The 27,632-nt window shown below is 55.5% G+C and overlaps 2 protein-coding genes across 6 annotated transcripts; both read right to left on the bottom strand.

The window, feature by feature from the left end:
* Positions 1–148: 148 nt before the first annotated feature.
* Positions 149–12,229, bottom strand: TNNT2 (troponin T2, cardiac type). Of its 5 annotated transcripts, XM_075174467.1 has the most exons (16): positions 9,723–9,760; positions 8,726–8,736; positions 8,584–8,601; positions 7,909–7,938; positions 7,147–7,203; positions 6,536–6,568; positions 5,996–6,031; positions 5,677–5,698; positions 4,561–4,621; positions 4,309–4,425; positions 3,870–3,947; positions 3,606–3,716; positions 3,088–3,197; positions 2,536–2,626; positions 1,954–1,994; positions 297–592 (listed from the first exon to the last, which is right to left on the bottom strand). In XM_075174467.1, exons 1-16 carry the CDS (start codon positions 9,758–9,760, stop codon positions 544–546), a joined length of 903 nt encoding a protein of 300 aa, XP_075030568.1. In that variant the 3' UTR covers positions 297–543. The 5 variants fall into 5 exon arrangements, with proteins under 5 accessions (XP_075030564.1, XP_075030568.1, XP_075030563.1 ...); XM_075174463.1 differs by lacking the exons at positions 7,909–7,938; positions 8,584–8,601; positions 8,726–8,736 and adding an exon at positions 12,176–12,229 and having other exon boundaries at positions 149–592; positions 9,714–9,770; XM_075174462.1 differs by lacking the exon at positions 7,909–7,938 and having other exon boundaries at positions 8,584–8,736; positions 9,723–9,764.
* A 1,655-nt stretch (positions 12,230–13,884) lies between these two features.
* On the bottom strand, positions 13,885–24,266 carry LAD1 (ladinin 1). Its single transcript, XM_075174395.1, is given in 13 exon segments — positions 13,885–13,890; positions 14,259–14,336; positions 15,511–15,600; positions 15,979–16,110; positions 16,458–16,530; positions 17,399–17,448; positions 18,174–18,317; positions 18,741–19,245; positions 20,600–20,740; positions 23,877–23,941; positions 23,944–23,999; positions 24,127–24,208; positions 24,210–24,266. Coding segments are annotated over 13 exon segments (1,479 nt in total).
* Positions 24,267–27,632: the final 3,366 nt, after the last annotated feature.

The raw sequence follows: 27,632 nt of genomic DNA, 5'->3' as shown, positions 1-27,632 counted from the left end.
ACACAGAGAGGAGTGAGAGGGGCTCTCGTACAGCAAAAGCAGGAACTAAAGTGGCCGTAGCTAGGATTGCCCCAAACCAGCAGGAAAAGCAGGTCAGACCACTGAGGTCTGTTACAAAACCTCCCAAGGATTGCAGGTGAGACAAGGGGACATGTTATTCAGGAGGTCCTGGATGGCTGCTGCATCCTCTTGCACCCCAAGAAGCGGGTGTGCAACTGCGCTTGCTCAGTGGAGCTCTGCTGGGACTGTCCTGTGCCTGTTTCCTCTGGGCTCAGAGCTTCAGGATGGAGACAGCACCCACACCCCCTCACCGTTCTCTTTATTTACAGACACAACATCAAGTGGGGGTGCGGAGATGAGAAACGGCACCTTGCAAACCATCTGCCCACCCAGACAACACTGTGCCTGCAGCAAGGTCTTTGCAAGCTCTGTGCAGTGGGCGGGCGGGTGGGCGCACAGTGCAGGCTCCACGACGTGGGGAAGCCAGCTGGTCGGCCAAAAGGCACCTCTCAGTGGCTCAGCCTCCTTTGCCTTCTGAGTCATCTATTTCCACCGGCCGCCCACCATGGTCTTCCCACGGGCAGCCTTTGACCTGTAAGGGAAGCAGAAAAGCACATGCAAAAAGGGGTTAGTGACTATGAAAAGAGGGAGAAGGTGAGTGCCACCGGAGGAGAATCAGAGGCCCTGCAAAGAGGACCGAGCTCTCTCTGGTTGATGCTCACTGCCCTGTGGGGAAGAAGGTCCCAGGTAAAAGCCTGGGACCTGAGTCAGTCTGTGTGTTTTGGGACCCTATGGGAACAAGCTCATGCATCTTGCCAGGTGTTTCTAAGGAGCTCCAATACCCTTCCCATGTTCCTCCCTCCCAAGGAGCCTTCAGAGAAGAATTGACGAGCTGGATCTCCAGCTGTGGAGGGATAAAGACAGCCGCAGGATCCTTCTCCCAGGAACCAGAAGCTGTGAAGGTGTTAGCCAGGACCCACCACATCGCTCTCCTTGACCAGCATCAGGGGAACAGGCACTGCTCTGGCCATGGGTCAGCAGAGAGGAGGAAGAGGAGGCTCGTGTGGAGAGGGAAGGGCATTTCTGGCATGTCATCCTGCGAGTCACCAGCCCAGCTTTGGCTGCCAATCCTTGGCATTGCCTCCTCCCTCAGTCCCACTGCTAGCCTGACGTCAGCCCCAGTGTCCATGCAGCACACGTGCAGCGGGAGACACACGGCACTCGGGAGACACCTGTACTCACCCTTTGCTGCAGTAAGAGGCCACGTTGGGGCAAAAGAGAAGAGAGATTTGGTGTAAGTGGGCGAGAGATGCTGCCGACTGTCACATGGGGCAGGCTGAGCACCTCTCATGCGAGACGGCAGGGAGGGACAGGGATACGAGAGCAGCATGGTGCTCCCGAAGGTGGGGGTTAAACACCCACCTCCACCCTCCTATGAAGGGTGCCCCAGTCCTGTGCAGGGAACACGGGCACGGGGACAGGCTCTCCTGTCCTTGTGGGCCTGCACAGCTCCCACAGCCCCTGGGATTTCCCCTCCAACACAATCTGGGATCTCCAGCACCTTCCCTGAGGTGCTGGGCAGAGCCACTGCAGGGATGGGGATGGCTGGAGGCTGGCAGGACCCTGCAGGACACAAAGCTCCATGTGCAGAGGTGGAATCTCCCCAGGGTCCGTCCCCAGCCAGGGTCTCTGGGGCAGAGGGAAGCTGGTGGAGGTGGGAGGCAATGGGGGTCTGTCATGAGCAGAGCGGCATGGACTGAGGGCCAGACCTGCAGGGCCATGAACACTGGGTACCAGTGGGACCAGGGGCAGGAGTGGGAAGGACAGGAGGTGGCTCGGCGAGGGTGCAAGAGAGTCGGGAGATACACAGGGAGGGCACTGGGAGCAGGGGAGCAGGGAGCTGGAGGGGCAGGAGGCGTCAAGGGAGGATGCTCAGCCTGCCCGGGGACTTACACTTTCTGGTGGTCACTAACACGGTTTCGGAGGACGTTGATCTGCAAGAGAAACGCAGGTGGATGGTGAGGCCTGGCAGGATGCTCCATGCCCGGCCGGGGACGAGGGTTGGGGCGAAGGTGCATCGCTGCTCCCTCTTCCCCAGTGGTTCTTGTGTGGGGTTTAGCGCAGGGCTGTGATGTGCAGCACAGCGGGAAGCCTGTCGTGGTGCAAAGCACACATCCCCAGGAGCTGGGAGGTCACAGGGCCACCACACAAACCCTTTCAGCAGCTGCCGCATCCTCCAGCATTTCATAGCTGTGTGCTCAGCCTTGCCAGGGTGGCTGACAACCGCTGGGAGGGTTGGTTTGGTCCTGGCTCATCTCCAAAAGGGAGGCAGATGTGGCTTCGCTTTCAGTGGTGCAGAGCCTCTCGGCTGTTTGTCACCCCATGCACAAGGGGGGCACAGTCCTTTTCTGATGCAGCCAGCTTTCCCAGGACAGCACCGTCAGTCAGACAACCCACCTCGTCTCCCGAGGGGAGCAGAAGGAGCAGCCAGGCACACGGAGGGTGAGCAAGCTCATGGAGGACCTTGTGGCTCACCTCGTATTTCTGCCGCTTGAACTTTTCCTGCAGGTCAAATTTCTCAGCCTCCAGATCGCGGATGGTTTGCCATAGCTCCTTGGCCTTGTCCCTGTGGGAAGAACCGGCTGGTGTCAGTGCAGAAAAGGGATGTGGCTCATGGGGAACTCACTGCAGGGGACAGGGCAGTGATGCCACCATCTCGCCTGCTCCCCCAGGACGGGTCTCTGCAGGCTCCATGCCCAGCCGGGGATGTGTTGGCCAGTCCCATGCAGGGACTGAATGCATGGGTGGGACGTTGGGACACATGGGGACACCTATGTCCCACGCATGTGAGCGTGGCTCCCTCTGATGGCCGGCGCTGTCAGCAGCAGTCTGGCAGTGGTGGCCCGGCAGAGCCACAGAGCCCATGTTCCCAGTGGGGTGTCGCAGCCCCCCTCCCAGCTGTGCCATCACCCTCTTGCCTGGGCTGCAAGCCCCAGGCAGCCCGCCCTGGCCCAGCATCCTGGCCCAGGCGGTGGGACCCAAAGCAGAGCCCCTTTCCTGGACATCCCTCCTGCAGCCCGTGCTCACCTCAGCTTGTCTTCGTTGAGGTGGTCGATGTTCAAGGGCTTCCGCCGTTCGCTGAGGATCTTCTTCTTCTTTTCCCGCTCTGTTTGCTTCTTCCCACCCTTTTTCTCTGACTGAGGAAACCATCAGTCCATCAGAGGGAAGGAAATCTGCCCAGCTTTTGCTCTTTATCCCTATCCCCAGCTCTGCCCCCAGCACTCTCAGCTTTTGGGACTTTGGGAGAACAACAGGTCCTCAAGGAAATTTTGGCAATAGTGGACAAGACACCCCCCACACCTCCATCCCTGTCCCTGAGGCAAGGCTGGACCCCCCTAGCCAGCATGTGCAAAGCAGATCTCTAGGCTCACTTTGGCCTCTGACCACTGCTGTGACCCAACCGTGGTGGCCTGTCTTCTGCTGCTTGTGGAAACCACAGTCTACCAGCACTGAGAACACGCACAGTGCTGTGGGGCCAGCCCATGGTTGAGCCCTTCCCAGGAGCACCAGCAGCTTCATTGCAACCACCTGGGGTAGGATCACACCTTCTGCATGTAGCCTCCAAAATGCAGCATGTTGGAGAAAGCTTTCTTCTTCCGTGCTTCCTCCTCAGCCTTCTTCCGGGCCTCCTCTTCCTCTTTGCGAGCTCTTTCTTCCTGCCAGGGTCAGAAGTGGGTCAGGAGCGGATGGATGGAGATCTCATGGACGGGCTTGCATGCAACACACAGCTCGTGCTCCCATGTGCCCCATGGCCGGGCTTGTGCTACCCACGACCAGCCCAAGCCCCCCAGCCCCAGAGGGAAACTCACGGCCACGCGGGCTTGGCGCTCCTTCTCCCTCTCGCTGCGAATCCGCTGCTGCTCTGCCCTCTCCGCTCGCCGCTGTTCCTGCAGGAGGAGAGAACGTTGGCTTGGACACCCCAGGGAATCTGCATCTTCTCTGTCCCTAGGGACACATCCCTGACCTCAAAAGCCCTGAGAGCCCCAAGGGCAGATCTGCTGCTCCCGTGTCTCCCAGGAGAGCACATGGACGCAGGGGAAGGTGCATCTCCGCTAGGCACCGCAGCATCCAGACTAGGGGCTTCCCAGGCACTGGGATGCAAAATCTGGCTCAAATCTCAGGCTCTGTCTTTCAGGGACATGGGATGTCTCAGGTCTCGCGGTCGGGACCGTGGGGAAAGGATCGTGGCTGGCTGCCCACAAGGGAGAGGGTGGCAATAGCGGGAGAGGGAGAGGGCTGCAGACGTACAATCCTGTCCTTGAGGGACATGAGCTCTTCTTCCTCCTTCTTCCTGCTCTCAAAGTGGGCTTCGATGAGGGCCTGAAGTTCATTCAAGTCCTTCTCCATGCGCTTGCGGTGGATGTCCTGCACCGGACAGAAACAGTGGCGGTGGCTACACTCGAGTGAAGCCCTCCAGGAGCTGCAGAGCTGCTGGGCATGGTGTGGGGAGCACAGCGAGGGGAGCACCTTGTGGGGGTTGACTTTGGGTGCACTACTCACATCAAAATCCAGTCTCTCGCCATCTGGGATTTTGGGAGGCACCAGGTTTGGCATGAAGACCCTGCAATCAAAGGTGAGCAATCAAAGAAGGTTTGGCATGAAGACCCTGCAATCAAAGGTGAGCAATCAAAGAAGGTTTGGCATGAAGACCCTGCAATCAAAGGAAGATGGTGAGCCTGCAGCAGATATCTGGGACAGGACGGTGCCTTTCATACATGCACTGATCTACCCAGCCCTCCTCTCTGAGCCTCGCAGTCCCCAGGGATGCAGAGTGAGCACATTGTGAGGACAGGGAAGTGTAATGCTGCTTGCTGGAGGTTGCCAGCTGGACAGCCTCAGAGGAAGACCTCTGGCATTCCCGGGAAGCGCTCCAAGGCACTCGCATGGCTGGAATAACTCTGCAAGCTGCAGGCAACTTGGCCACGACCTTTTGCCAGGCACCCTGGAGCTGGCAGCCACCCCACTGCTCACCCAAAAGAGCACAGAGGAACTGTGTGCTCCAGTGTGATCGGGCATAGGGAGCTGGAAACTGTCCTCTCATCTTCTGTGGGCTTGAGAGAGGGCAGGAGATGCTCAGATGCACATCAAGACAGAAAGGGATGAAGAAATCGTGGCTGAGGACAGATCTGCCTCCCAGACCGCAGCATCCCAAGGGTCCATGAGGACCCGCAGGTTCCTGGCGACGGTTCATGGCCCCACTCCTTCAGGCAGATGCTCCTGTCCTGGGGATGCTGGCACTTGTGCAAATGCCTGCCTCCCGCCAGCCACGGCCAGAAGCATACTGGAGAAGGAAAACCCTGTCTGTGCCATGGACCATGTACCCCAGGCTGCGGTGCACACAGATTTTTTCCAGCTGCAGGGCCACAGGGCACACAAGGAGCACACAAAATGCTTCAAGACCTCATTGTCAGGATCCTCTTCGTATTCTATGTTTATCTGCCCGTTTCTCTCCCTTTTTCTCTCCGTGCCCCAGTCCCCACCCTGCTTTCATGCTTTTGAGGCCTCACTGTCCCATGCCCTGTATGGATCATGGTGCTAAGCCCACCACATGGAGCCTCTGCCCTGGCACAGCTCCTAGTTCAGACCTTGCACCAGAGAAAATGCACCGACACTTACTTGGGCTTTGGCTTCGATTCACCTGCGGGTCCCCAGGAGCAGGCGAGAAAGAGAGCGTTAGTGTCACAGAGGCATTTGCTTTGACACCTTGACCCAAAACCCACAACACTGAGCCGAGCTACCCCTCCCTCCCGGCAGCACAGGCTGCACTGTGGATCATCCTCCAGCGAAGAGGCATGCAGCGAGGTGTCCATCTGTATGCCAGAACCCGAGACACACATTGATGCTCCTGGCTGAGCAGAAAGGCGTTTGGTACCTCCTTATACAGGCAAAGGGACAGTCCCCCCACCCCAGAGAGGAGCGAGGACCGATACTTCACCTTCCCCAGGCTCCTGCTCTCGGTCCCCCTCTCCACCTGTGGAAAACACGGTGCTTTGGCTCCCAGCGGCCAGCCCTGCTGTGCACCATGCCCGCGGACACAGCGGCGTGGTTCAGACAGGCTGTTCCCCTCCACTCCATGCTTATCCCACTGCATCCAGCAACCCAGCTCCATCCCTCCAGGATGAACGGGGAGAGACCAGGTCCCTCACGGACATCCCTCACCCACAGTAGACCAGGAGAGCCCCAGGTCCTCTCCAGGAGGAACCCAGGCAAGCTTTGCTGAGGCCGGGAAAGCAGCAGTACTACCCTCTCCTTCTGTATTTTGGGTGAATTTCTCACATAGCACAAAGCCATCCCTCCTGCTGCCCCAGCCCCGGCAGAGGACGAGGCCAGGGCAGCTCTGCCCCATTTACCGCAGATTTTCACTCTTCAGCAGCAAATGGATTCAACACTGAAAACCCCAGTGGGGCCAGTGTCTTGAGGGACTGGGATCAGGACTGAAATGGCCAAAACTGCCCCTCCTCCATTCCTGCTTTACCTTCTCCTGGTGCTTTTGTTTCATCTTCTTGTTCTGTTTCAAAGGCAATGGGGAGAATATGAGCATCCATGGGTGAGGGCAGCCACATCTCCCCAGCATGGATGGGTCCCAGCACCCTAACTCGGGGAGCACGGATGGGATCTGAGCCTGCCCCACCAGCCGTGACAGCACGGGGACACACATCAGGCAACCCAGTCTGCTCCAAAGAGGTGTCACGAAGTCCAGTGCTCTTTGGATGGTGAGACACATCAGGGCATGAACCCCAGCTCTGGAAATCTCCCCTCTAAGGCTACGGGGACCTCTTGGTGGAACAGGCTTAACTCATTTTTGGCATTATTTCAGAGTGCTCAACACAAACTGATCAGCAACCAGCAGACAGCACCATTATCCTCATGCTTGCAGGGCCAAGGCACTCGGTAGATGAGGAAAGGGCAGCTCATTTTTGACACCTCTTTGCTGGGAACCACAGATATATGGGGGAGCTGCCCCGCTGGCAGCTGGCCCGCTGTCACAGGCAACACTGGGACACCCCAGACCCTGCTCGGCACCCCACCCAGCAGAGCATGGCTCCAGCCAAGCCACGGGAGCTCGCTGGCGAAGCCACCACGCACCTTCTGCCTTGGTTTCTTCGGTCTCCTCCTCTGCCTCTTCTACCTGTTCTTCCTGACCTGTGGAATAATGAGCAGTGTGAGTCCGACAGCCGCCGCTCCTGCTGGCTCCCTACGGACCCCGGTATCGGGACAACTGCGGCACGGAGCCGGCCGAGAGAGAGACGTAGCCACAGGAGAAAGAAGCAGCGGCTCAGAAAGCAAAGGGCTTCGCTCTAATCTTTGGCCAAGGGCTGCTCTCTGTGCTTGGGCAGGGCAAAAAAAAAAAAATTAAAGGATTTATAGCCACCTCCTGGTTTGTCCCTCATTCCCTCTCATGCTATCTTGCTCTTATACCCCAGGATGGGAGCGAGTGGTTTCTATTGCTCTCCTCTAGCCAGCGAAGAACAAGACTGTTTCAAGACTCCCACTGGAGGGAGCAGTATCCCCACAAGAGTCCTCCCTTGGAGTCAGAGCGATGCTGGGTCCCGCAGCGCTCTTGCTGGAAGGGGGAGGAAAGAAGGAAAAGAAGAAGGAAGGAAAGAAAAAGAAGATAGCAAACGAGGAGTGCATTTGGTTGATAGATGTAAGAGAGAAGCCACAGCCACAGGAGCAGACAGGCACAGCACAGCAGGGCAGGAAGGGGGGAGTGCAAGAAGCAAGAGAGAGAAGTGGAAGAATGAAAGAAAATTATTTCCCAACCAGGGAGAGGCAAAAGACACACCGACCCACGACATATTCACAGCAGCAGTGGAGAGATGAAACAAAGAAAGGTGCAATAACTACCGTCTTCTTCCTCTATCCATTCTTCCTCTTCTGAGCCAGGGAGGAGGGAAAGGAATAAGTGCAGAGGTTAGTCGGACGCCATAAAGCTGTGGAGTGTAGCTATGGCGTGCATGAGATGAGGACTCAAGCACTGCAGTGGTTTCCCCCTTGTGCCTCTCTTAGCTGGTAACGTTCAGGGTGCTTTGCCGTGCAGCAGCCCGGGCTGCCTGGCAGGGCCCTGAAGCAGCAAGAGGCTCAGCAAAACCCAGCTCCCAAACCCAGCCCCAAATGCACAGCCTAGCTGTGTCCCAGAGCGGCTGCATGCACCATGGGGTTTGCTTCTTCATCGGACTGGGGCAGTTGGAGGTTTGTGCTTGAGCGTCATTAATACACATTCAGCTGAGGCTCCAGCTCCCATTGAGTTACTGGGCTCCACCTCTGCCAACGCCCCAGCATTTCTACCCCTCTTTGGAGTCAAGGGATCACTCTGACAAAAGAGATCCTGAGAAAATTCAGACTGGTTTTGATCCTACTGATGTTTCAGGTGGAGAAACCTAGAACAAGGTCTCATCTGCCTTTCCTGGTCACGACTTGCCCATTGCAGTCAAGGAGCTTACCACCACAACCCACCCAAGCAAAACACTGACCCAACAGCACTTGTCTCTTGGTCCTTGCAACAGCCGGTGAAAAACCTACCTTCTTCCACGTACTCCTCTTCACAGAGCACACGTGCACATGGGAGAGAGGGAAGGGAAAGAAGGCGCGGGTTATTGAAGTCGCTCTGATCATTTCTGAGCTTCAGCCTCGGGGCAGCTGCAGATGCTCCACATCCTCTTACCTTCCTGCTCCCTGCAAAGCACAGCACCAATTTGCAGAGTTACAGGGATCTGCTGCAATGGGGCATGTGTCTGCATCAGCGAGGCCAAAGGGGAATTGGAAATTTCCCCAAGGCTGGCTCCCCTTTTCCCAGCAACAGGCAATGGCTGCTGGGCAGGCTGCTGCGTGGCGTGCTGTAAGGTGGCGGTGGGGATGGGACAAGACCCAGATCACCCTGCAGGCTGCAGATAGCAGGAGCTGAAGTGCTCGACTGACTCTTCGACTGTGGTCGGAGCACAACACCATTTTGCAGCTTGAGAAGATCAAGTGACCAAGTATCTAGATCTGTAATCCTAGAAATGGGCATCTCACATCCCACCTTTGCCCCCAAATCCTTTCCTGACCTTGGGGGAGATGCACAGTCTGTCCTCGGGTGTGCGCAGGGGACCCTGGGCACAGGGGTCAGACTGATTGCCGAGACATGCGAGTCTGTCGTGGCATTTAAACGTAAGAGAAGGATTCAGGTCCACTTTTTCTGCCGGTGGGTGAGAAGCAGGAGCTGTGTTTGGACTGATCCCTATAACCATGTATCGCAGATAGCGAGCCCCTGCTCTCCAGGGTGTGCCTATGGCCCAGCAGCGCTCACCAGCAAAAGCTGCCCTCAGGTTTGGGCCTTGGGGAGTGATGCTCTGGATGTGGCAGTAGGACCCCAGCAGCACAGACTGATGACATCAGCTTTTCCCAGCTCTACCTCACTCAGTTAGACTGCAGCATTTTTAATGCAGGGACTGTCCCTTGCCATGGGGATACAGCTCCTAACGCAAAACTCCCCACTGCTGGGGGTCTCGGCACTGTCACAGCAGCGATGCAGGTGGGCGCGGGGTGGGGGATTTCATGCTGGGTGCTGGGGTAATGACAAGAGCCGGTGCCCCCCGAATGGCACCTCTAAGCAATACTGTGACCCTGTGGGAAAGCGGGAATAAGAAGAAAGAAAGGGTGTTTAAAAACACACAACTTACTGCTCATATTCTTCGATGACCTCTTCAGAGTCCGACATGCCTGGTTATCTAGCAGAATTCAAGGCAGATTGGAAAAAGCGAGGGTTAGGAGCTGAGATAAGGACAAGCACAGCCTGTCCTCCCGCGCCCGAGACACGGGCACAGAGATGCTGCGTCCTCCAAAGCGCTTGGAGCTTGGAGCTGTCCCCGGCCGGGTGTGACAGTGTTATCTCAGCAGAGATAAGGCTCCCCCCTTCCCTCCTGTCCCAGGATCACAGCTCGCCCCAAATAGGAGGCAGGAGATTAGACACAGCCTCATGCAACACTGATAACTGCTGTCAGGAGCCACGTCCAGGACACGCAGCTCCCCTCGCCGCAGCCATCTCCGGGTGCTGTGTTTGCTCAGGGCACCAAATAACTCAATTATAACGTTCAGCTTGTTTTGCTTCCTGACTATTCTTAGCTCGGTTGGGATATAGAAACTTGCAGGGATGTCCTGTTATCTCAAATTTACAGCCCTGCACAAGCCACAGCACGAGCTCTCGGTGAGACCTCCCAGCCCAGCCCTCCAGGCGCAGAGCGTGCTCTGGATCTGGGCGCAGCAGCAGCATTTCTCTCCTGGTCCTGGCCCTGAGACTGAGGTTAACTAAAAGGAATAATTCACAGCCTGGTTTGGCAATAGGGCTAATAACTCTGCAGAAATGGCCACGCTCATCTTCCCAGCACACCCGTCACCCTCCCAGCCATGGTCAGGAGGACTTTACTCATCGTCCCAGCTCATCTAGCTTCCACCCAGTGCTCCACCGCAAGGTCTGCACAGACCAGCCCCATGATCAGCTCCAGCCCCGGGCACCCCAGAGCAGCCCTGAGCATCACCCCAAGCTCCTACACAGCCTGTCCACCGCTTGCGTTCGTGCCAGACCTCAGCAAAGCTGAGATGCAGCAGGACAACGCAAGGCAGCTCTAGAAATAACTTCCATGTGCTAAACCACCTGTTCCCAGAGCAGCGCCGCTTCACTTCTCCTGCCGGGGGTCTGGGAACAACTGGTCCTGGCTACATCTGTTGAGCATTTATTACCCAGGATGGGTAGGACAGGCTTCAGGATCGCTTATTCAAGATGCTGAATCCAGGACTGGAATCCGCAAGCATGGGAAAGATGCGTTACAGGAGGGGTGCCTCTGCATACCCGTGGTTCCTGGGGGGGTTGTCAAATCTCACTTCTGAGCAATGACTCAGAAGGTGCTTTTTGGAGACAAATGAAGTCAGAACTCATCCCTGTCTGCCTCGGGTTCACCGCCTGCTTCTGCCATTGTCGCTCCTTTCCCCATGATGCATATGGGGCTTGACCCTAAGCACCCCCCTCCAGCACCATCTTCTTGATCTCTGGTCCCCCTTGAACATCAGTTCCTGGCCCTGCTTTTTCCCCAGGCTTGGCATGGTCCTGCTACTCCCAGAGTTTGGCCAAATCATTCATGTGGCCTCTGAGCACCCAAGACTTCATGTAGGCCTCTCATTACACAAGAGTGGAGACTCCCTCCTGGCCATGACATACAAACATGCATTTGTGAAAGCTTATGTCTACATTTCCTTTCATCTCCTCTCTCATACATCACTAGATCCCACACAGCATTTGCTGAGGAACAGCAACAAAACCAAGACTGTTAAGGGGGTATACAAGAAAAACTAACGTTACACCAGAAAGTGGCTCGAGGAAATATTTATCCGTCATCTGCAGAGAAACAGATAAACCTTTCCCTTAGAGCTTTGAAATCCTGTTTTAAAAGAATAGGAGAACTCAGCAGACGTATCACAGAGTTAAAGAGGAAACATTGCACGTATTATTGACTGAAAAAAAATCTCCCATCATTTGCTGTGGATTAAATACTCCAGATATCCCTTCCGCTCCTTAAAATCCTTTTCTCTGTTAGCTAAGGGCTGGCTGGTGACACCTCTGGGGCTGAGTTAATCCTCCACAATTCGCAGTCCCTGCTTTCCTCCAGGCTACCCAGACATGGAGCTCTCATTTCCCAGCATTTGCTCCAGCGTGGGTCACATCGCTGCTCCCTTCCCGCTTGGCAGGGTCAGACCATGCACGGGAGTATCCCACCTCTAACCCACCCCACGGCAGCCGGTGAGCCGGGGCCAGGCTGGCCTGACTCCCCCACGGGCATTGCATCCCTCCTGTCCCCTCCAGAGACACAGGGAATAGGGATCTATGAGATTCCCCTGGCACCAGGGCAGCCAAAATCCTTCTCAGATGCCTTGGCACACATCAGGGTGGTTCAAAAGGCGTCGGGCAAGTTGCAAACACTATCCCCTGGGGAGGGTCCTGATGCTTTATCCGTGGAAATGCCTTCATAGCAAAAATACATCCCAGTGCAAGCAGCTGGGGACGACCGTTAACCCTGAGCCAAACCCCTTCTGGGTCTTTAACAACTGCCCTTCCACTGACCATCCCACGGCCCAGCCTTACCTCTGCTGCGGGGCACCGGTGGGATCCCAGGGAGCCGAGGGGAAGCCGGCGGGTGTCTGGGAAATGCTCTTTGGGGGCAGGAGGCTTTAAGGGGGCTCCAGCGCCCACCCCGGGGCGGGCAGCGCCGCGAGGAATGTGCCCGGCGCCCAGCGAAGAATGCAACACTTGTGAGCTGCTATTTTGGCAGCCATGGCCCCGGCCCCCTCCGCCGCTCCCCCTTCCCCCCCAGGAGCCCATATAAGCCCAAGCTATTGTGTGGCCTCAGAGGTTTGCTATTTTAAACCCTCCGGACTGCGATACGCGAGTGCCCCAGGGGCTGACACAAGCCAGCCAGCTGTCACTTTCTAGGGCCGGGGACGCTGATAAGGCAACGCTGCCACGAGCGGAGGCGCGGACCCTCCATCGCAGCCCCCGACTCGCTCAGGCGCTGCACCGGGTCCAAGACGCTGTAATGAGAAGGGAAGAGTCTCAGGTTGGTTTTACCCCTGCAGAACACATTTGTCTTGGGTTTTTGCCTTTTTTCCTCTTGCCAGAAGAAGGGAAGCGAATCATTCCCGGTCCCAGCCCAGGAGCAGGTGACTGGGAGCATCTTAGAAAGAGCAATTTTTATTAGAAAAAAAAAAAAGGCACGGAAAAAACCAAGTCCTTTCCAAAGCCCAACAAGCAAGATCAGATCCAGGGGCAGCAGTAGAGTCCCACACCGAATTTGGACACCGCAATAGTTGCTCAAGGCATAGCCCTAGCCCATTGAATGGCCCCAGCACAAGGATTTCAGCATCATTTTATGGGCTGCCTATGGCACCCTAAAGCTGGCCTCGAGAGAGCACCCCGCTTCCCTGCTGGATGGGCTCAGCAGCCTGGGGAGTGCAGGACCAGGAGTCTGCATAGCCACGGGCAAAGGGCTCAGGAGGAAGGGCGAGAGAGAATGGGGTTTGCAGAAGCGGCCCAGCACAGGGTGCTCAGCTCCATGCAACCGCAAAAATAGGACCATGGCCAGCCCAACCTTGCTGTATCACTCAGTGAAAGGGTCGCTGCTTGTAGGGGGCAGGGGGTAGCAAGGACAGGGTGGAGAAGGCCAAGTCTCTGGCTCTGGCTCAGCTGCGTGCTGAAGGGAAGCACCAGGGCCATCAGGTCCACCCTTCCTCCATGAGGCATCTCCAAGCTACACTGGCGCAAACACCGTTTGCCTTTGGTTGGGTCCCTCCAGCAGTGACAGCCTGGGAGGGGGGGTGACATCTCACCCCACACCCACACAGGCAGCAGGGATGGACATGGTCCATGGACGTGCAGCTGAAACTCCCTTGGCCGGGCAGCTTCTTGCCCCAGAGACATCATCCAGCTGCAAGGGAGATGTACAGGTTGACCCCCTTTGCAAGCGCAGTTATGGACACAGGCAGAGATGAGGAGCAAAACACCAAAATGTTGTGGGGAAACGAGGCAAGAGTCTGCTTCAGCATTTGCAAAGAGCCTCCAGGCCTGGGCCCTCCCGAACAGGTAGCGAGTGAGGACTGGGGACGCAGGGACAATCTTCCAGCCTTCTTCCTTCCCATCCCGCAAGCAGAGGGCCCCAGTGACCTGGGGTGCACCCACACATGGCGCGGGGGACTCTCGTGGCAGTGGGCTGCTGGACGGTTGGGTAGGGTTGGGCTTTCATCTTCCGAACAAAACAGTTTTTCCCAGATCATCTGATATTATTACAACTGATATTATTACAACTGGAAAAGAAAGTGAGAAACAGTGAGGCCGGGCCTGAGGCTGCAAACCCCCCAAAGGCAGCTACTTTAACCATGACCATACTTGTCCCGAACAGGGGATGGGGCAGGCAGGCATCCCCTAAATCTCACCACAAGCCACTTCCCTTCCTCTCCCAGACCAGACCCCTTCTCACTCTTACAGCCGCCTCAAGTCGTCCCCTCCTGCTGACTCCCCGAAGTCATGGGGTCCTGGATGTCCCACACAACCCCTCTCCCCCCATAGCCTGGTTCTCCCACGCCTGCCCTGTGGGAGATGCACCGGCGGGCAGGTCCCGGCTCTGCCCCTAGCTCAGAGCATGCACCAGTTTTCAGAGCAGCTCCATGTCTACCTTGGTGTCTCCAGGGGTGTCTCCAGGCTGCTTTACCCAGACATCACGGTTTGGCAGGCTGTTTATTTTCCTGATGCCCTGCAAACAGGAGAGGCGTAAGTGGCACAAGAAGGTTTTCCCCATGCGTCATGTACAGTGTTGCCTTGGTCTGACTTCAACCAAACCTTGAAGCATACATGCTCCACGTAAAACCACCCGGCTTTGAGACCCTGCACCTTGTAGACGCTCAAAACCAAGCGCAGCTCCAGCCGGCAGAGATGGATAGGCGTTATTATAGGAAAAACTGATAAAGGAGCTGCAAGCTTTACCCAAGAGTGACCTCAGGAGCAAACCCTTTCCTGGCAGACGCAGAGCCAGCAGAGCCTCCCGGTACAGACACGTTTGGGCAGTGCTAATCTCTGCGGCTCAGCGCTGGGGGTGCCCGGGCTTGCCTGCCCGGGCTGCAGGGCTGGGCTGGAGCTGCCCCTCCTGGTCCTGTACCCATGAGACTGCTACGAGCAGTGGCAAAACACCTTATTGCTGTGAACAGTGACACCTCCCCAGGACTTGCTGAACCCCTCCTTCCCAAGTACAGTAAACTACGCTGAGGCCAAAGGCTCTTCTGCCCACCTACCTTGCATCCATGTCCTTGGAGAAGCCGCGGTGGCAAAGTGATGACCTCTGAGTCCCCTTAGCTGGGCAATTTGTCCCCAGAGCTACAAGACACCCTACTTTTGGGGGCTGGAATACACACAGGGATGCAGATCACTCCAGACCCCACGTGCAGCAGGACCTCTCAGTGCACACACAGGTCTCCAAGCCCCGCAGAGCCCAGTGCCGAAGGACCGAGCATTCGGCTCATCTCCCAGCGGCTTCCAGGTCAGAGCTAGTCCTCCAGACACTGGTAGAGATGGGGTCATGCTGGGTTGATCTCTCTCATGGTGGCAGGGTCAGGTCTCCCTGTATGTCCCCTGGGACACACACCCAGCTGATGATGCCTGTTCCCTCCTCAACCCACCAAGGGTGGGAGCGGCTGCCTCAGGCACTTTGGGATCAGGGTCAGGGCATAGCAACAAGTAGAGCCTGACATCTAGCCGTGGTGGTCCTGCAGCACCCAAACCTCCGACCCTGGCTAAGCTCCTCTCAAACCCTTTAGTGGGTTCAGCCAAGGGTTCATCAACCCTTCAAGCCCCACCACCCCAGACGCAGGGACATGTCCCCCAGGCTGCCTGGTCTCAGGTCTCTAGCCCAAGGTGTTGGCACACGCTGGTACCTTGCTCTTTTCCTCCTTGGCAGGCTCCTGAGCTCTGCTGATCCACAGATTAATGCGGGATGTCACTGATCCCTGAATCTTCACGTTGTCCTGTGGCACAGAGAGGGACACCAGGGTTACACCAGCTCTCCCACTGCACAAACGTAACCCAGGACACGGGGAGACTGAGCAAACCTGCAACAGGCAGAGACCAGCCTACAGCTTGGCTCCGTCCCAGCTCTCCAAATACCAGCACATCGGCACGAACCCACACACTGCCAGAGCAGTTTCGGTGGCAGACGGTGCCTGAGCCCAGCCCTGCCCGGCACCACTCAACAAGCACCAAACTCCCACCAAACTGCATCCAGGCGGCAGCCTGCCAGGCAGTGCGTTGGTATCCAAACGGGAAGATTTGTCCAAAAACCTGGTGCCTGCCCTGGCATAGGACCCTGCTGGAAAGTCCTCACTTGGGCCAGCTCCTGCCCTTACCTTCCTGACAGCGAGCGGCTCAGCCTTGCTGGGAGCGCTTGCCTCGAAGAAGTTGCGCTTGCTGGCCACCCCCTCCGAGGACAGCAAGAGGCTCTTCTGAACAGTCAGGGATGATTTCACCACCTCTGAGCGCTGGGAGAAGAGAGGGGCGTTAGCAGGGGCCGTGCTCCATCCCAAGCGGTAAAAAGCAAAGTCCTGTTTCTGGCTCACGTCCCGAGCCCGTTGGGGTCTGTCCTTCCCAGCCCACCATCATGGGCTTGCCCCGCTGCTCCCCCCAGCAGGACCATGCAGCGTCCCCATGACCCTCTACAAGGGATATCCCCTCCCTGCTCCTAAAACCCTGAGGCCGATCCCTTCTTCTGCCTGGGACCATCTTCTTCCACCCCATTAGCGCTGGTTGTTCAGTGCAGCTCAGTCCCTCTCCCTCTTCCCACACATCCCTCCCATGCCAGCCCAGCTATGCCAAGGGTTTTCGGTACCTGCACGGCTGAGGTGTACTTTTCCAGCTTCTCCCCAATGGTGGTGCTGCTACCTGGGATCCTCAGACTTGCGCTGGTGAAGAAGAGGGGAGAGAGTTGAACACAGCCCCCTCAGGGTCTCCTGGGACTCAGCCCATGTTCCTGGGGGACTCCACTTGGCAGGGGAAGACCCCGTCCGACACAGGCACTTCTGCATCCATCTGCCAAGTGAACCAAGGCAGCTCATTCCCTGCTGGTGACCGAGATCTCTGGGTCTCACCATCTTACTAGGGAACACTGTACATTGAAGAATAGCTCTGAGCTCCTCAGTTTACCCTATCTTCACCACTGCCACATCTGAACTACATCTTCACTGATATCAGTATGAGTTTGCCTATAGTATGCACAGGTACAAGCCCAGGTGCCCGTAAAGCCCCACTGCCCTGCCCTGCACTCAGAGGTGGGAGAGGGCACCCTATTGACTCCCTGCATTCAGACCTGAGCCCTCGGTTCCTCAAGAAGTTTTAAGCCATCTGTCCAAACCTTGCCGTGGAGATGTGGAGGATCACTTGATCTGACCACCAAAGCCAGACCAGGTTGCTCATGGACCTGTATAGTGGGTTTTGATGTCTCCAAGGATGGGACCCTGTTGTGGTGCTGCACTGCTCAACACTTAATCACTCCTGTGCAGACACAAGCACCGATGAGAAACTACATCAACAAAGAGACAGCAGGGGTTAGCTGGGGGATCTTGTACAGATGTAAGCTGTACGTTGGACATTGTCCTCTCCTCTGCTAAGCGTCGCTGCCCGATCAGCCAGGCACCCCAGGGACCAATGTTCAGCAGATCTGTGCCAGGACACTCACTAGCTGGTCCCATCACCTCCTCCTCCTCCCTTGGAAAACAAAGGATGACAATTCCTGCCCAACAAGGTCAAAGTAACATGAAGAGAGGTGCTGACCTCCTTGTGAGAGGGCTTTGGCTTTCTTCTTTCTGTTTTCTTGAGATCATCTGGAAGACACAAGGAGAAGAGATACTGGAGCCATCTTTGGTTATCAAAGATAAACATGGGAGAAACTGTCTCAGACTCGTCTCCCCCATTGTCAAGCAAGCTCCATTTTCACCCACACCAGAGCCTATCTCATATCTCAAAGCTCTCCAGACTAAAGACACTTTGTAGTGCTAACAGTTTTATTCCCAATAAAGCACCATGAAAGTCAATTAAGCCTAGCCAGTCAGTCCTGAATCACAGCACGGAGGATCTCAACAGCTCTTGGTTTTCCCAGCCTCTCCAAGCACTTTATTCCAGCCTCTTTTTTGGGAGGCTAGAGTTGAAGATATTCTCAGGATGTAACAAGGCACAAGAAGGAGGATGGATTTTATTTTTATCTTGTGCTCTCGGAGAAGAGTAGAAATGCCGGAGGGTGGATGGTCATTCCTGCGACTCTGGGAAATCTGAGACAATGAGCTCCCTGTTTTCTCGTCACTTCCCACAAGTTTCCATGCCAGCACAAAGCGTATGAACATGGGCATGTTCATCATCACAGGCCTTTGGTCAGACATGGAGAAGGAAAATGGAGGAAAGACTGAAGCAGAACCGCAATGCCCAGATCAAGGGTGGATTTCGAACACACTTTTGGGAACAGGCTCTGCCAACATAGCCTGGAGACTAAAGCAACCCTTCCCTGTCACCATCCTCCACTGCCTAAATGGGGGTCTTTCTCACACTTGCTCACCCGAAAGGAGACAGTTCTTGGGCTGGTTCGTCTGATGGAGCTGCTGTAGGTGACATGAATTGGAGAAGTATCTGACTTCTCTGCAGGTTCCTCTTGGGTGGGAGATAGCTGTATTACCTCCTTTGAGGGATTCCTGGATGGTTGCTGAGAAAAAAGCAGACAACTGACGCATCCCTGCAGAGTCTGCAGAGAAGGTTGAGGTGCAGGGAGCAGAGCAGCTAGGGTGGGAACTGGTTTGGAGGCAGGAGTTTGAGATCGAAATCCTCCAAACCTTGGCTGTCTCACTTGGATATGCAAAACCCCAAACACCTCTTCAGTGAAACCGTGATGGCAACCAGTAGAGGCTTGCCAGAGGAGGTGATCAGAATAATACATGCAAGGGAAGGAAAGGAGGTGGTGGGACCCTGTCCACCACCTCGTGGCTTGCAGCTCTCAGAAAAACCTTCCCCAAAAGCCCACGGGTCCCAACTCCCTCCTGGTACTTTTGGGCTCTCCCTCTCTCTGTTGTCCTCCCAGCACCCAGGACTTCACACCCCAAGGGTCGGTGCCTTGTCCATTCCTGCTTACCTGCTGGTCCAGAGATGAGGTCACCACCGAGGCTGTCTTCTCCATGCTGCGGCTTCCCTGCCTGGTCAGGATCTTCACTTCGCGGAGCCGGCAGCCCCCCAGCTCTGGCGATGCCCGCTGCTGTGGGTCCCCCACCTCCTTCCTCTGCTCCCCCCGAGGCGTCCCCACGCCTTGTCCCTCTTTGTCCTGGAGACGTGCCCTCACCACCACCTTCCTCTCCGAGGCCGGCTCTGGGTGCTGCTCTCCTGGTGGGTGCCCTCTGCCCTTGGCCACATCTTGACCCCGCTCTCCAGCCTGGACGCTCTCCTGCCCTGCGCGCAGCTGCATCCCTGCCTCCACGCGGCTTGCTCCCACCCCTGGCTCCTGCTGCTCCTTCTCCTGCCTCAGCCTTTCAGAAACGGCCATCAGGGACCTTGTCCGTCTCCCTTCTTGCGTCTTCAGCACCTCCGAGAGCTTACGCTCTTCCTCATCCTCCGGAGACACTGGCTTCACCAGAGATTGAGGTCTAGAGACAGAGACAAAAAGGGGGCAAACCTCAGCTTTTATGCTGCAGGTGAGGTTAACCCAGCTGAAAGGCTCTGTGGGGGTGTAAAAATCCCACCAACGTCTCTGGAGTCATCCCTGCAGACCAGGACTTGCAGCCACACTCATCCCCATTACCCCAGCTAGGCTCTCTGAGGACAAGTTTGGATTAAAAGTCTTTTTTTCCTTTTTGTGGCAGGGATTAAGCATTTCCGCAGCCTCATCCCAGGACATCAGCATCCACCAGGTCCTGTGCCAGGGAGCTGCGGGCTCAGAGCAGTCTGCTGGGTCTGCTGCTGGGCGACATGTGCGTCTGTGGCTCTTCGGTGGATCAGGAAAATATACCACTATCTTTAAGTTCAAAGTTGGTTGTAAGACAATCTGCTATGGCAGGGTTCAGCCACAGTCCCAACACCTTCTGCAAAACAGTCATTTTCCCCTCCTTCCCACAGGCAAACATAGGCACCCGATTTGGGAAGAGGCAGATAGGACATTTGTCCAGGGCCACACAGACTGCATCTACACAGCCTCCAGGGCTGGGGAAGGGTATGGGATGATATTCGCCCTCCTCCTGAATTGCAATCACCATGTGGGCAGCCTGGGCTAGCACCAGGGAAGGGCGACATCTCCTATCTAGCTTGTTCATGTTAGCCATGTCCAACCCCTATTCAACCCATATGCAACCCAGGCATCCTAACTCCATCACGTCTGCAGAGAGGAACACCTATAGAGCATGAGTCTCCCTGTGGACAGAAGCCATCTAAATATTGGACATTTCCAGGATCAATTTAGAGAGAGGGTCAGGTTGTGTAAGGGCAGTCTGATTTCAGGGCATCTCCAAATCCCAGGTCCCTGCAGCAAGGGACTTTGGGAGCACCACTGGAAAGCCCTTGGGTCAGCTCCCCACCTCAGCACAGGTCATACCACATCACTGCAAGGTTCATAGGAGCAGGAGGACAGCCAGCCAGGTCCTGCATGTTCAGCCCACCTTCCCTGCTCTTACCTGCTCAAGATGCCACTACGGCATGGCCAGCACCCACCTCAGCTCAACCTTGGCACCGACCCTCACCCTGGCACACCATCTCCCTGTGCTGTGGGACGTGTTGAGGCCCGTGACTGAACCCACCAGAGATATACCCCTCTTCTTCTACTCCTCCTGCGAAGCCCATCCTTCCACCCAAGGGCCCGTTGCAGCCCTGCTCTTCCCACAGCTCAGCCCACTCTCATCCAGAAGAGACTCCCACCAACTGCAACAGCTTTGGCTCAGGGTTAAGAAAAACAAGGCAGCAAGCCGTCACCATCATGAGTAAGACTGATGCTAGCAGGACCTCTCGCACCTGCTGGAAGCTGGACTGGTGTCTTTCGCAGGGCTAGGAGGTTCTTCATCCATCGATGTGGAGGACAGCAGGCTCCGGTGCCTTCGCCGGCGCTCTCTTTGCTGCTCTTCTTCATCCTCAAGGGTCCTCTGCCTGGCCAGGCTGTTTGGGATGAAACATAACATCATGGTGAGGCTGTGCCCTGCACGGGGAGCTTGCAGCCCTGATGCCAGACAGGAAAGGAGACCAAAATGCCCTCGAGCAAGGGATGAGGGGCTGACAGAGGTTGCCTTCCCCAGCTGCTGCATGGGGCTGGAGGAGAAGGATGCCAACATGAGCCAGGTGTCGTAAAGCGCTCTCGCTCCACCCAGCTGATGCAGGCATTTCCCAACACAAGCACTTGACTTTACAACTCCTAATTTCTTCTCTTGGAGGCAGCACTTATTTGAAAGGAATCCCTACATTAAGCAAACCTTCCCGGGCAAGGATATTTAACCTGTAACTCAGCAAGCCCAAGACCCTAGAGTCACCACACAGATCTCAACCACATAAACTGGAAGGGTAACCACTAGTGGCAGAAGATTTTAGCCCCAGCATGAGTTGTGGCAATGGCATTTTAATTTTTATTGAGCAAAAAGCCTCAGATGCAAAAGGATCAGAGGCTGAAGGTACTGCTGACAAGCTCTGCCTGGAAACAGGGACAGCAGGAGCTCCTCTTACTCCCTGCGTGTGGCTGGGCCTGGCAATTGTTTGTAATCACAGATTGTACCAAAAAGACAAGGTTTGTAATCATCTTTAAAGAGTCATCTTCAAAGATTTTATATTGCACAAGCCAAGTAAATATTTTTTTGGATAAAATGCCAACCTGAATAAAAAGTCATTTGGACAACACCAGCTTTCCCTTCTTCTCTCTGCAAACCCTGCCCACCCTCTCTGCCAGTGCATGAACTGTGTTGGAAAATATTTTTACTGGCTGGATTGAGCTTTTCACAACAGCAGCGTTCATCTGCCTACAGCACTAGTCCTCAATCAGCTGCAAACACATGCAGGGGTCCCAGCGGAGCTCCCCGCGCCCCCAACAGCCCGCCCTGCACAGGATCCATCCCATCGCAGTGTCCCAGCTCTGGAGCTGGCACTCCAGATTCATCCAGGCTCAGAGTTTGCTTTGAATTTGACTTCTTAGAATGTGAAAGTCAGAGCAGGTCCGGGCCTGCGGTATCGCTAACGTCGTTGCGGACACGGTGACTCGCAGCGTGGTTTACGAGTTACTGTGTAATGAAAGCCGGGTCATAAATTAAACCACATTACCCCCCGCAAATATTCGCGGCTTCTGTTCTTCCTGGTGGAGGGAGGCAGGGGAGTGCGAAAGGGTCAGCAGAGCAGAACGGAGAGCAAAGGGGGGACAGGTCCTGCCTGAGAGCTCAGCACCCGTGTGGGCACAGGGCAACGTGTGCTGCCCTTTCCTGCCGCTGCCTCCATCCCCATCGCCCCCTGCTCCCCCCAGCAGCCTTCACGCCTCACACTGCTGGGGGGCTCCAGGGTGGTCCCCGATGCCGTGCTTGGCATTGGCAGAGACGGGGATGGAGAAGGCTGGGACCTGCCCCAAGGAGCCGAGAGCATCCCCAGCCGGCTCTCACCCCACCGGGGGACACCTCCCCGTGCAGCTCCTTGCGGCCGCACTCGCCTCCATGGGCCTGACCTGTAAATATTTGTACACAGCTTAGCTGCGCTGGGAAGGCAGCACGGCTTTATTTGCACAGCACGGTGTGATCTCCTGGCGAGCCGTGCTGCAGCAATCACTGCGCACACACATTCCTACCCGGCAAGGTGAGCACGTGCGTGGGGACGCACGCACGCAGGTGCCTCTGCTAAGCGCTCTTGTCCCTTAAGCAGCGACAGCGTGGAGGGCTAACGCCAGTTTAAAGCCACGTGAGAGCCAGTTACTTCTTTGTTTTTGCATGCACAGGCTCCTTCGAAATGAAAATGAGATTTTCCTGCCTTGAATTTGCTTGGCTCCTGCAGAGGCAGCATGTAACCTGGCATTATCAACATGCACTTTCTCATTATTTGTAATTAAGTAATCCACCCATTAGGCTATGGAGTTGCTTTGCCAATCTTCCCCTCTTCTTTTCAGAGGGGTTTATTTTTTCACCATCTTACCTTTCATAACCTCAAAGAGATTAATAAAAAAAGATTGCCTTGTCCGCTCCTGCCCTGTTAATCATTAGTGCTGAGATGTCTGACATTTATGCTGTTTCAGTGAATGCTGCCTCATCTAACGAGCGAGGGGAAACTGCCTTGGTTGTGAAACAACCTGGCTGCAGGACCCCGCTGGGCTTGCATTTGAGCAGGTCCGTGGCGCAGAGGAGGTGGATCTGGATGGGGCTGGGATGCCCTCTGGATCTGTCGCAGCCGTGATGGAGGCAGGGTGTGAGCTGGCAGCCTCCGAGCAATGGGGTATCTCTTCATTCCCGTTTCTGGACTGGCTGTGGTGGGTGTCTTGCCTAAAGTACTGGGGTTTGCAATTAAGTCTCGGAGCCATCACATCCACTCAAACTAGGATTTCTGCTCCGTTTTGTGGGAGAGCGGGGCTGCGTTTGAGCCACTGTCACCCCGTCTGCGCAGCCGAGGTCGGCGGTGCTTGCCCGGGGTCTGCAGGAGGTCAGGAGCCACCCCCACACCACCCAGGCTTCGTGTGAGCCCTGATGCCCAGGAGCCTCACCTGCCCTGGCTCCCATCGGAGACAAAAATCACTTTTTAGGAGAGACCGAGCGGAGCAGCCAATGCCGCGGGGCTGTGGGGATTATTCAGCGACTGCCGATGAATCAGGGCTTGCTCAGTGCCGGATGGGCAGAGGCTGCAACCTCCGCCGGGACACGCACCCAAGGGCTGTGCGGAGACGGGCGAGTGAAAAAACCCCACAGCCGGCTCTGGAGCAAGTCTGGAGGCACAGCCCAGCCAGCCAGACCCTATCCCAAAGAAAGGCAAACCAGACCAAAAATGTATCCAACGCGGGGCAAGGATGAATTTCCAGAGCCATTTTCCTATGCAGGGCTCAGCTTCCCCAGGCAGCAGAAACAAATCCGCCTCTGATCTTGCCCACCCACCAGAAACTCCAGCAGTGCCAAGCACTCGCCGGGGCTGGCACCACCTCTGCAAGCAACATCCCCCACGGCGGCTGTCCCCTCTTCCCATCCTCCCCAACACCCCTCGGCCGAGGCTCACTGTGCCAGCAGCCCACCCTCACCCCCTCCCTCTCGCTGGTGGAAAGGGTTAAGCATTAAACCACAGCACCTACCTGGAGAGATCGGACCAGTTCCTTCTGCTAAAAGACATTCCTGCTTTCCGTGAGTTTCAGAGCGCCACCAAAAGTTGTGCAGGCATCAAGGCCAAGGTGCTGTCGGACCCGCGGGGATCTGCGCTGCCCGGACTCTCTGCTCCTCGAGGAGGGAGGAATTCCCTGCAAGGTTATTTCCCTGTGCACCTTTACCCTGCCTGCAACCCGTTTACCACCACGCTGCATCACATGGTTTCTTATCTACCTTGACAGGGGCAAGGCTGTAATTTGTCTACTAGCGGCGCCGTGCAAAAGACGCCCTGCCCAGGAGTGCCACGCAAAACCAAATCACTCCTCGCTGCCTGCTGTGCCAGGGTTCGAGCAGAGACCCTCGCTCGGGGCTCGATCCATCCAGGTCTCCCAGGGTTTCGGAGACAACTCCCTGCAGAGAACCTGTTTTACCAGCCGCTCTCCACCAGTCAACAACTCCTCCAACACCGGTGGAGGAGGTGAATTACCTTGGGCTGAGTGGGAGGAGGCTGGCTCCCAGGGATCCAAAACAGTCATTAAAACACCTCCGTCTGGGTGCAGTCCAGCCCTTTCCAAAGAGCATGGGAGGGTGCCCTGCTCCTTTCAGCCTTTTCTGGACATCTTGGATTGAGCTGACATGGCCTCCCTCTCGTTATGAGCTTTGCTGCAGCAGACAGCACCCAACAAAGTCTCAGAAGAAGTGGCTGAAGCATGGGGGTGTCGAATTTTTGGGTGCCTAAGCCCTGTGCCAGAGGGGAGTTGTGTGCCCAGGTTCATCCCATGCCTGGACCCAGTCCATCAAACCTATCGTCCCCCCCGGGCTGGTCCCGAGACCTCATCCCCCCACGCTCGCACAGGGCAACACTCTCCTTCAAAGGGCAGGCGTGAAGGCAACGGGGGGACTGTCTTATCGGGGTGATGGGGGCACCCAGACACAGCAGAGCCGGGTCCAAGCCTGGTTTTTACCTGGGGCCAGCCTCAGTGCACAGCGTGGCCAGGACCCCGGTGCTCCCACTGCTGGGCGCAGCCGGGCAGCTATCACGGCAGATGCCTGCAGAAAAAGTCATCCAGGACCCCTTGAGTACCTGTTTGGTCTCTGAGCCCAGTGAGATCCAACTCTCCGCCAACCCAAGGGACTGGTTATAAGGCTGAGCTTGCCACGCATGGCTCCAGCCCACAGGGGTGTGCCCGGGACCTGAGCAGCCAAAGGAACTATTCTAATCAAAGGTTCCTGATTAAAATCCCATCTCTAAAAGATAGCCCTGTCTAATGAGCCATCTGCTCTGAGCAGGGCTCGTTCTCTGTTTTTCATTCTTTTTGCAATAACCGTTTGATCTTTCAAGTGTTTTCATACATACAGAAAATTCAGTGAGTTGTGGCATAAGGAAAAAAATTACTTAAATAACCTTGCAAGCGTCCTGCTAATTGCTGACAAACTATATATAGCAGTTCAGCATCAACAAGCTACTATAAAGCAATAAACCTTTCTGATTAATGCACAGTGAGCACTTTACTTGCAAAACTCATTGCCAAAGGATATCACTGAAGCATAGGACTTAACAGGATATTAAAAAGGATTAGACTGAATGTAGTGAAAGAACACCCCCAGCTAGGACCTACACAGCAAAGGAATATAAAACCTTACAGTTTGTGATTCCTCTTATTATTAAGATGAAGAAATTCTAGACAGGCATTTAGTGGCTGGGGATTAGGCAGAGGACGAGCCTTGATGACTCGTCCCTCACACTCCCCCGGTCTCTATTTTCAGCTCAGAGACCTTTGGAGCTGAACGTGGTTTCCTCTTTATTTAGGACCCCTCAGTGGGTTTCTCCTCCATAGATTTGCCCAGTTTCCCTCAAACCTAGGAAAATTGTTAGTATAAAAAACATCCTTCAGCAAGGAGTTTCCCAGATCTATTCCCCACTGCTGGAAAGGCTCCCTCCTCTCCTATAATTTGGACGAGGTCCTGCTGAGCTGTTTGGCAGCACAAAGCATTGATCTCTCATGGTTTGAGATTTTTGCTGCCACGGAGCATTTAGCTCGTGTTTTCCCTGATGTGCCTCATGTTTTTTCATGTTCACCATAATCCCAAGCTATCACTCCCAAGTAGGCAACGGCCAGCCCAAAGCCCATCATCTTATATATGAAGTCATGTTGGATTTTTCCCTCTGTGTGTCACTTTATACTCGTCCAAACATCCCTTGCTTTATTATCCCCAAACTCCAAGATCCTTCTGAACATCTGTGTCACCAGTCTTCATCTCTGCTATGCTGAATGCACGAGAATTATCAGCAGTTTGTTATCTCACCATTGTTTCCTATCTGCTAATTGATTATTTACCGCTACTTGGACTTTCCCTCTTAGCCGTGGCTGACCTAAAGGTCTTTGCTCCTGGAAATCCAGGAAAACTCTTATCTACCAGGTCGCCCTTATCCACAAGCTCGTTGATGCCTTCAGTGAATGCCCGTCATTTTGTGAGACCAGACTTCCCTTTACAAAAACTATTTTGGCCACCCTGAGCTCATCCCCGAAGCCCAGACCAAACTGCAGGTCCGCAAAGCCGAAGGTGATGAAATTAGGCAGGGGCCTGAGTCGGTGCGGGGAAGGGATGCTCAGCGGAAGCAGTCTGACATTTATCCAGATCCACTCTACGCACCAGGCTGTCGTATCTGCTGTCCCAGATCTACAACCAGGAGAGGAAAGCTATGTGCTTTTGGCCAAGGGAGCCGTGCAGGCAAGGCTCTAGTGTAAAACCGCACTTCTCTCCGCTTTGCCCAGGGGTGGCTTTCCAGCCGCTTCGCAGGAGGGACCTGCATCTGCCCGAGGAGCTCAGGGAGGGCAGATCTTCATCTGATGCAGATCAGCAGAAGACACCCTTTTATACCCACTAAGGAGCTAGACCAGTATCAGCAGGGTTTTTTTTTCCCTTGGGAACAGTGTCCTGTGTCTCATCCCAATGCAGAGCCTGTTTCTTTGGCTACAGGGCAGTGGAGAGCTTCCAGTTTCCACAACTGTGCTGTAATTACGGCATTCCTCAACCTCGCCCCAGGGCCCAGCGGTGAACCCTCCACCTCCACCCTTTTTGCCCATGCCGGTCCCCCAGCATCGGCCAGGACTCGGCTCCTCCCTTGGCTCCACAGGTTCATCCCTGCCGCGCTGACAGTGGTGGAGCGGAGTCAGCAGCAGCATCTGCCCAGGCTTCCCCACCGGGCTGGGGCATGGGGCTCGATGGCCAGGAAAAGGGGTTTTTCACCCTTGCTCAGCTGCCACCCCATCGCTGCAGCGGTGCAACAGCTCACAAAGGTCTCACCAGCAAATGCTTTAAAAATCTCCGCTCCCTCCCGCATACGGACGTCTCCCTGCATCCCCGCGCTGGTGCTCTGCAGACGCTGGGATAATCCGGGGCTGTCCTTCCCCAGCTACAATTCCTTCAGCTTTCGGAAAGGTGTGTGCGATGCACTGGAGACTGATAGTACAGAGAGAGCTCTGCTGTGCAAAGAAAGCCAGAAAGTGTCTGAGATTGGTGTGTGCTTGCTCAGAAACTGAACAAAACCCGACCACAGGTTTTCCTGTGTTCTGTAGGAAAGGAATAACCGTTGTCCAAACTGCCTTGCACCTAGCTAGCAGAGGGCTTTTCTTCATTTATAATTTAGCTTGTTTTAAAAAAAGAAATAGTTTAGACAAATCTTGATTCAGAAATGCCACTGTGGTGCCCCACGGATGCTAAAGCATCCTTCACGTTCCCAT

The sequence above is a fragment of the Calonectris borealis genome, chromosome 26 (genome assembly GCF_964195595.1).
Source record: "Calonectris borealis chromosome 26, bCalBor7.hap1.2, whole genome shotgun sequence".
Classification (NCBI taxonomy): domain Eukaryota; kingdom Metazoa; phylum Chordata; class Aves; order Procellariiformes; family Procellariidae; genus Calonectris; species Calonectris borealis.
The sequence above is the reverse complement of the archived record's forward strand: the minus strand, read 5'-3'. Positions and strand labels throughout refer to the sequence as shown.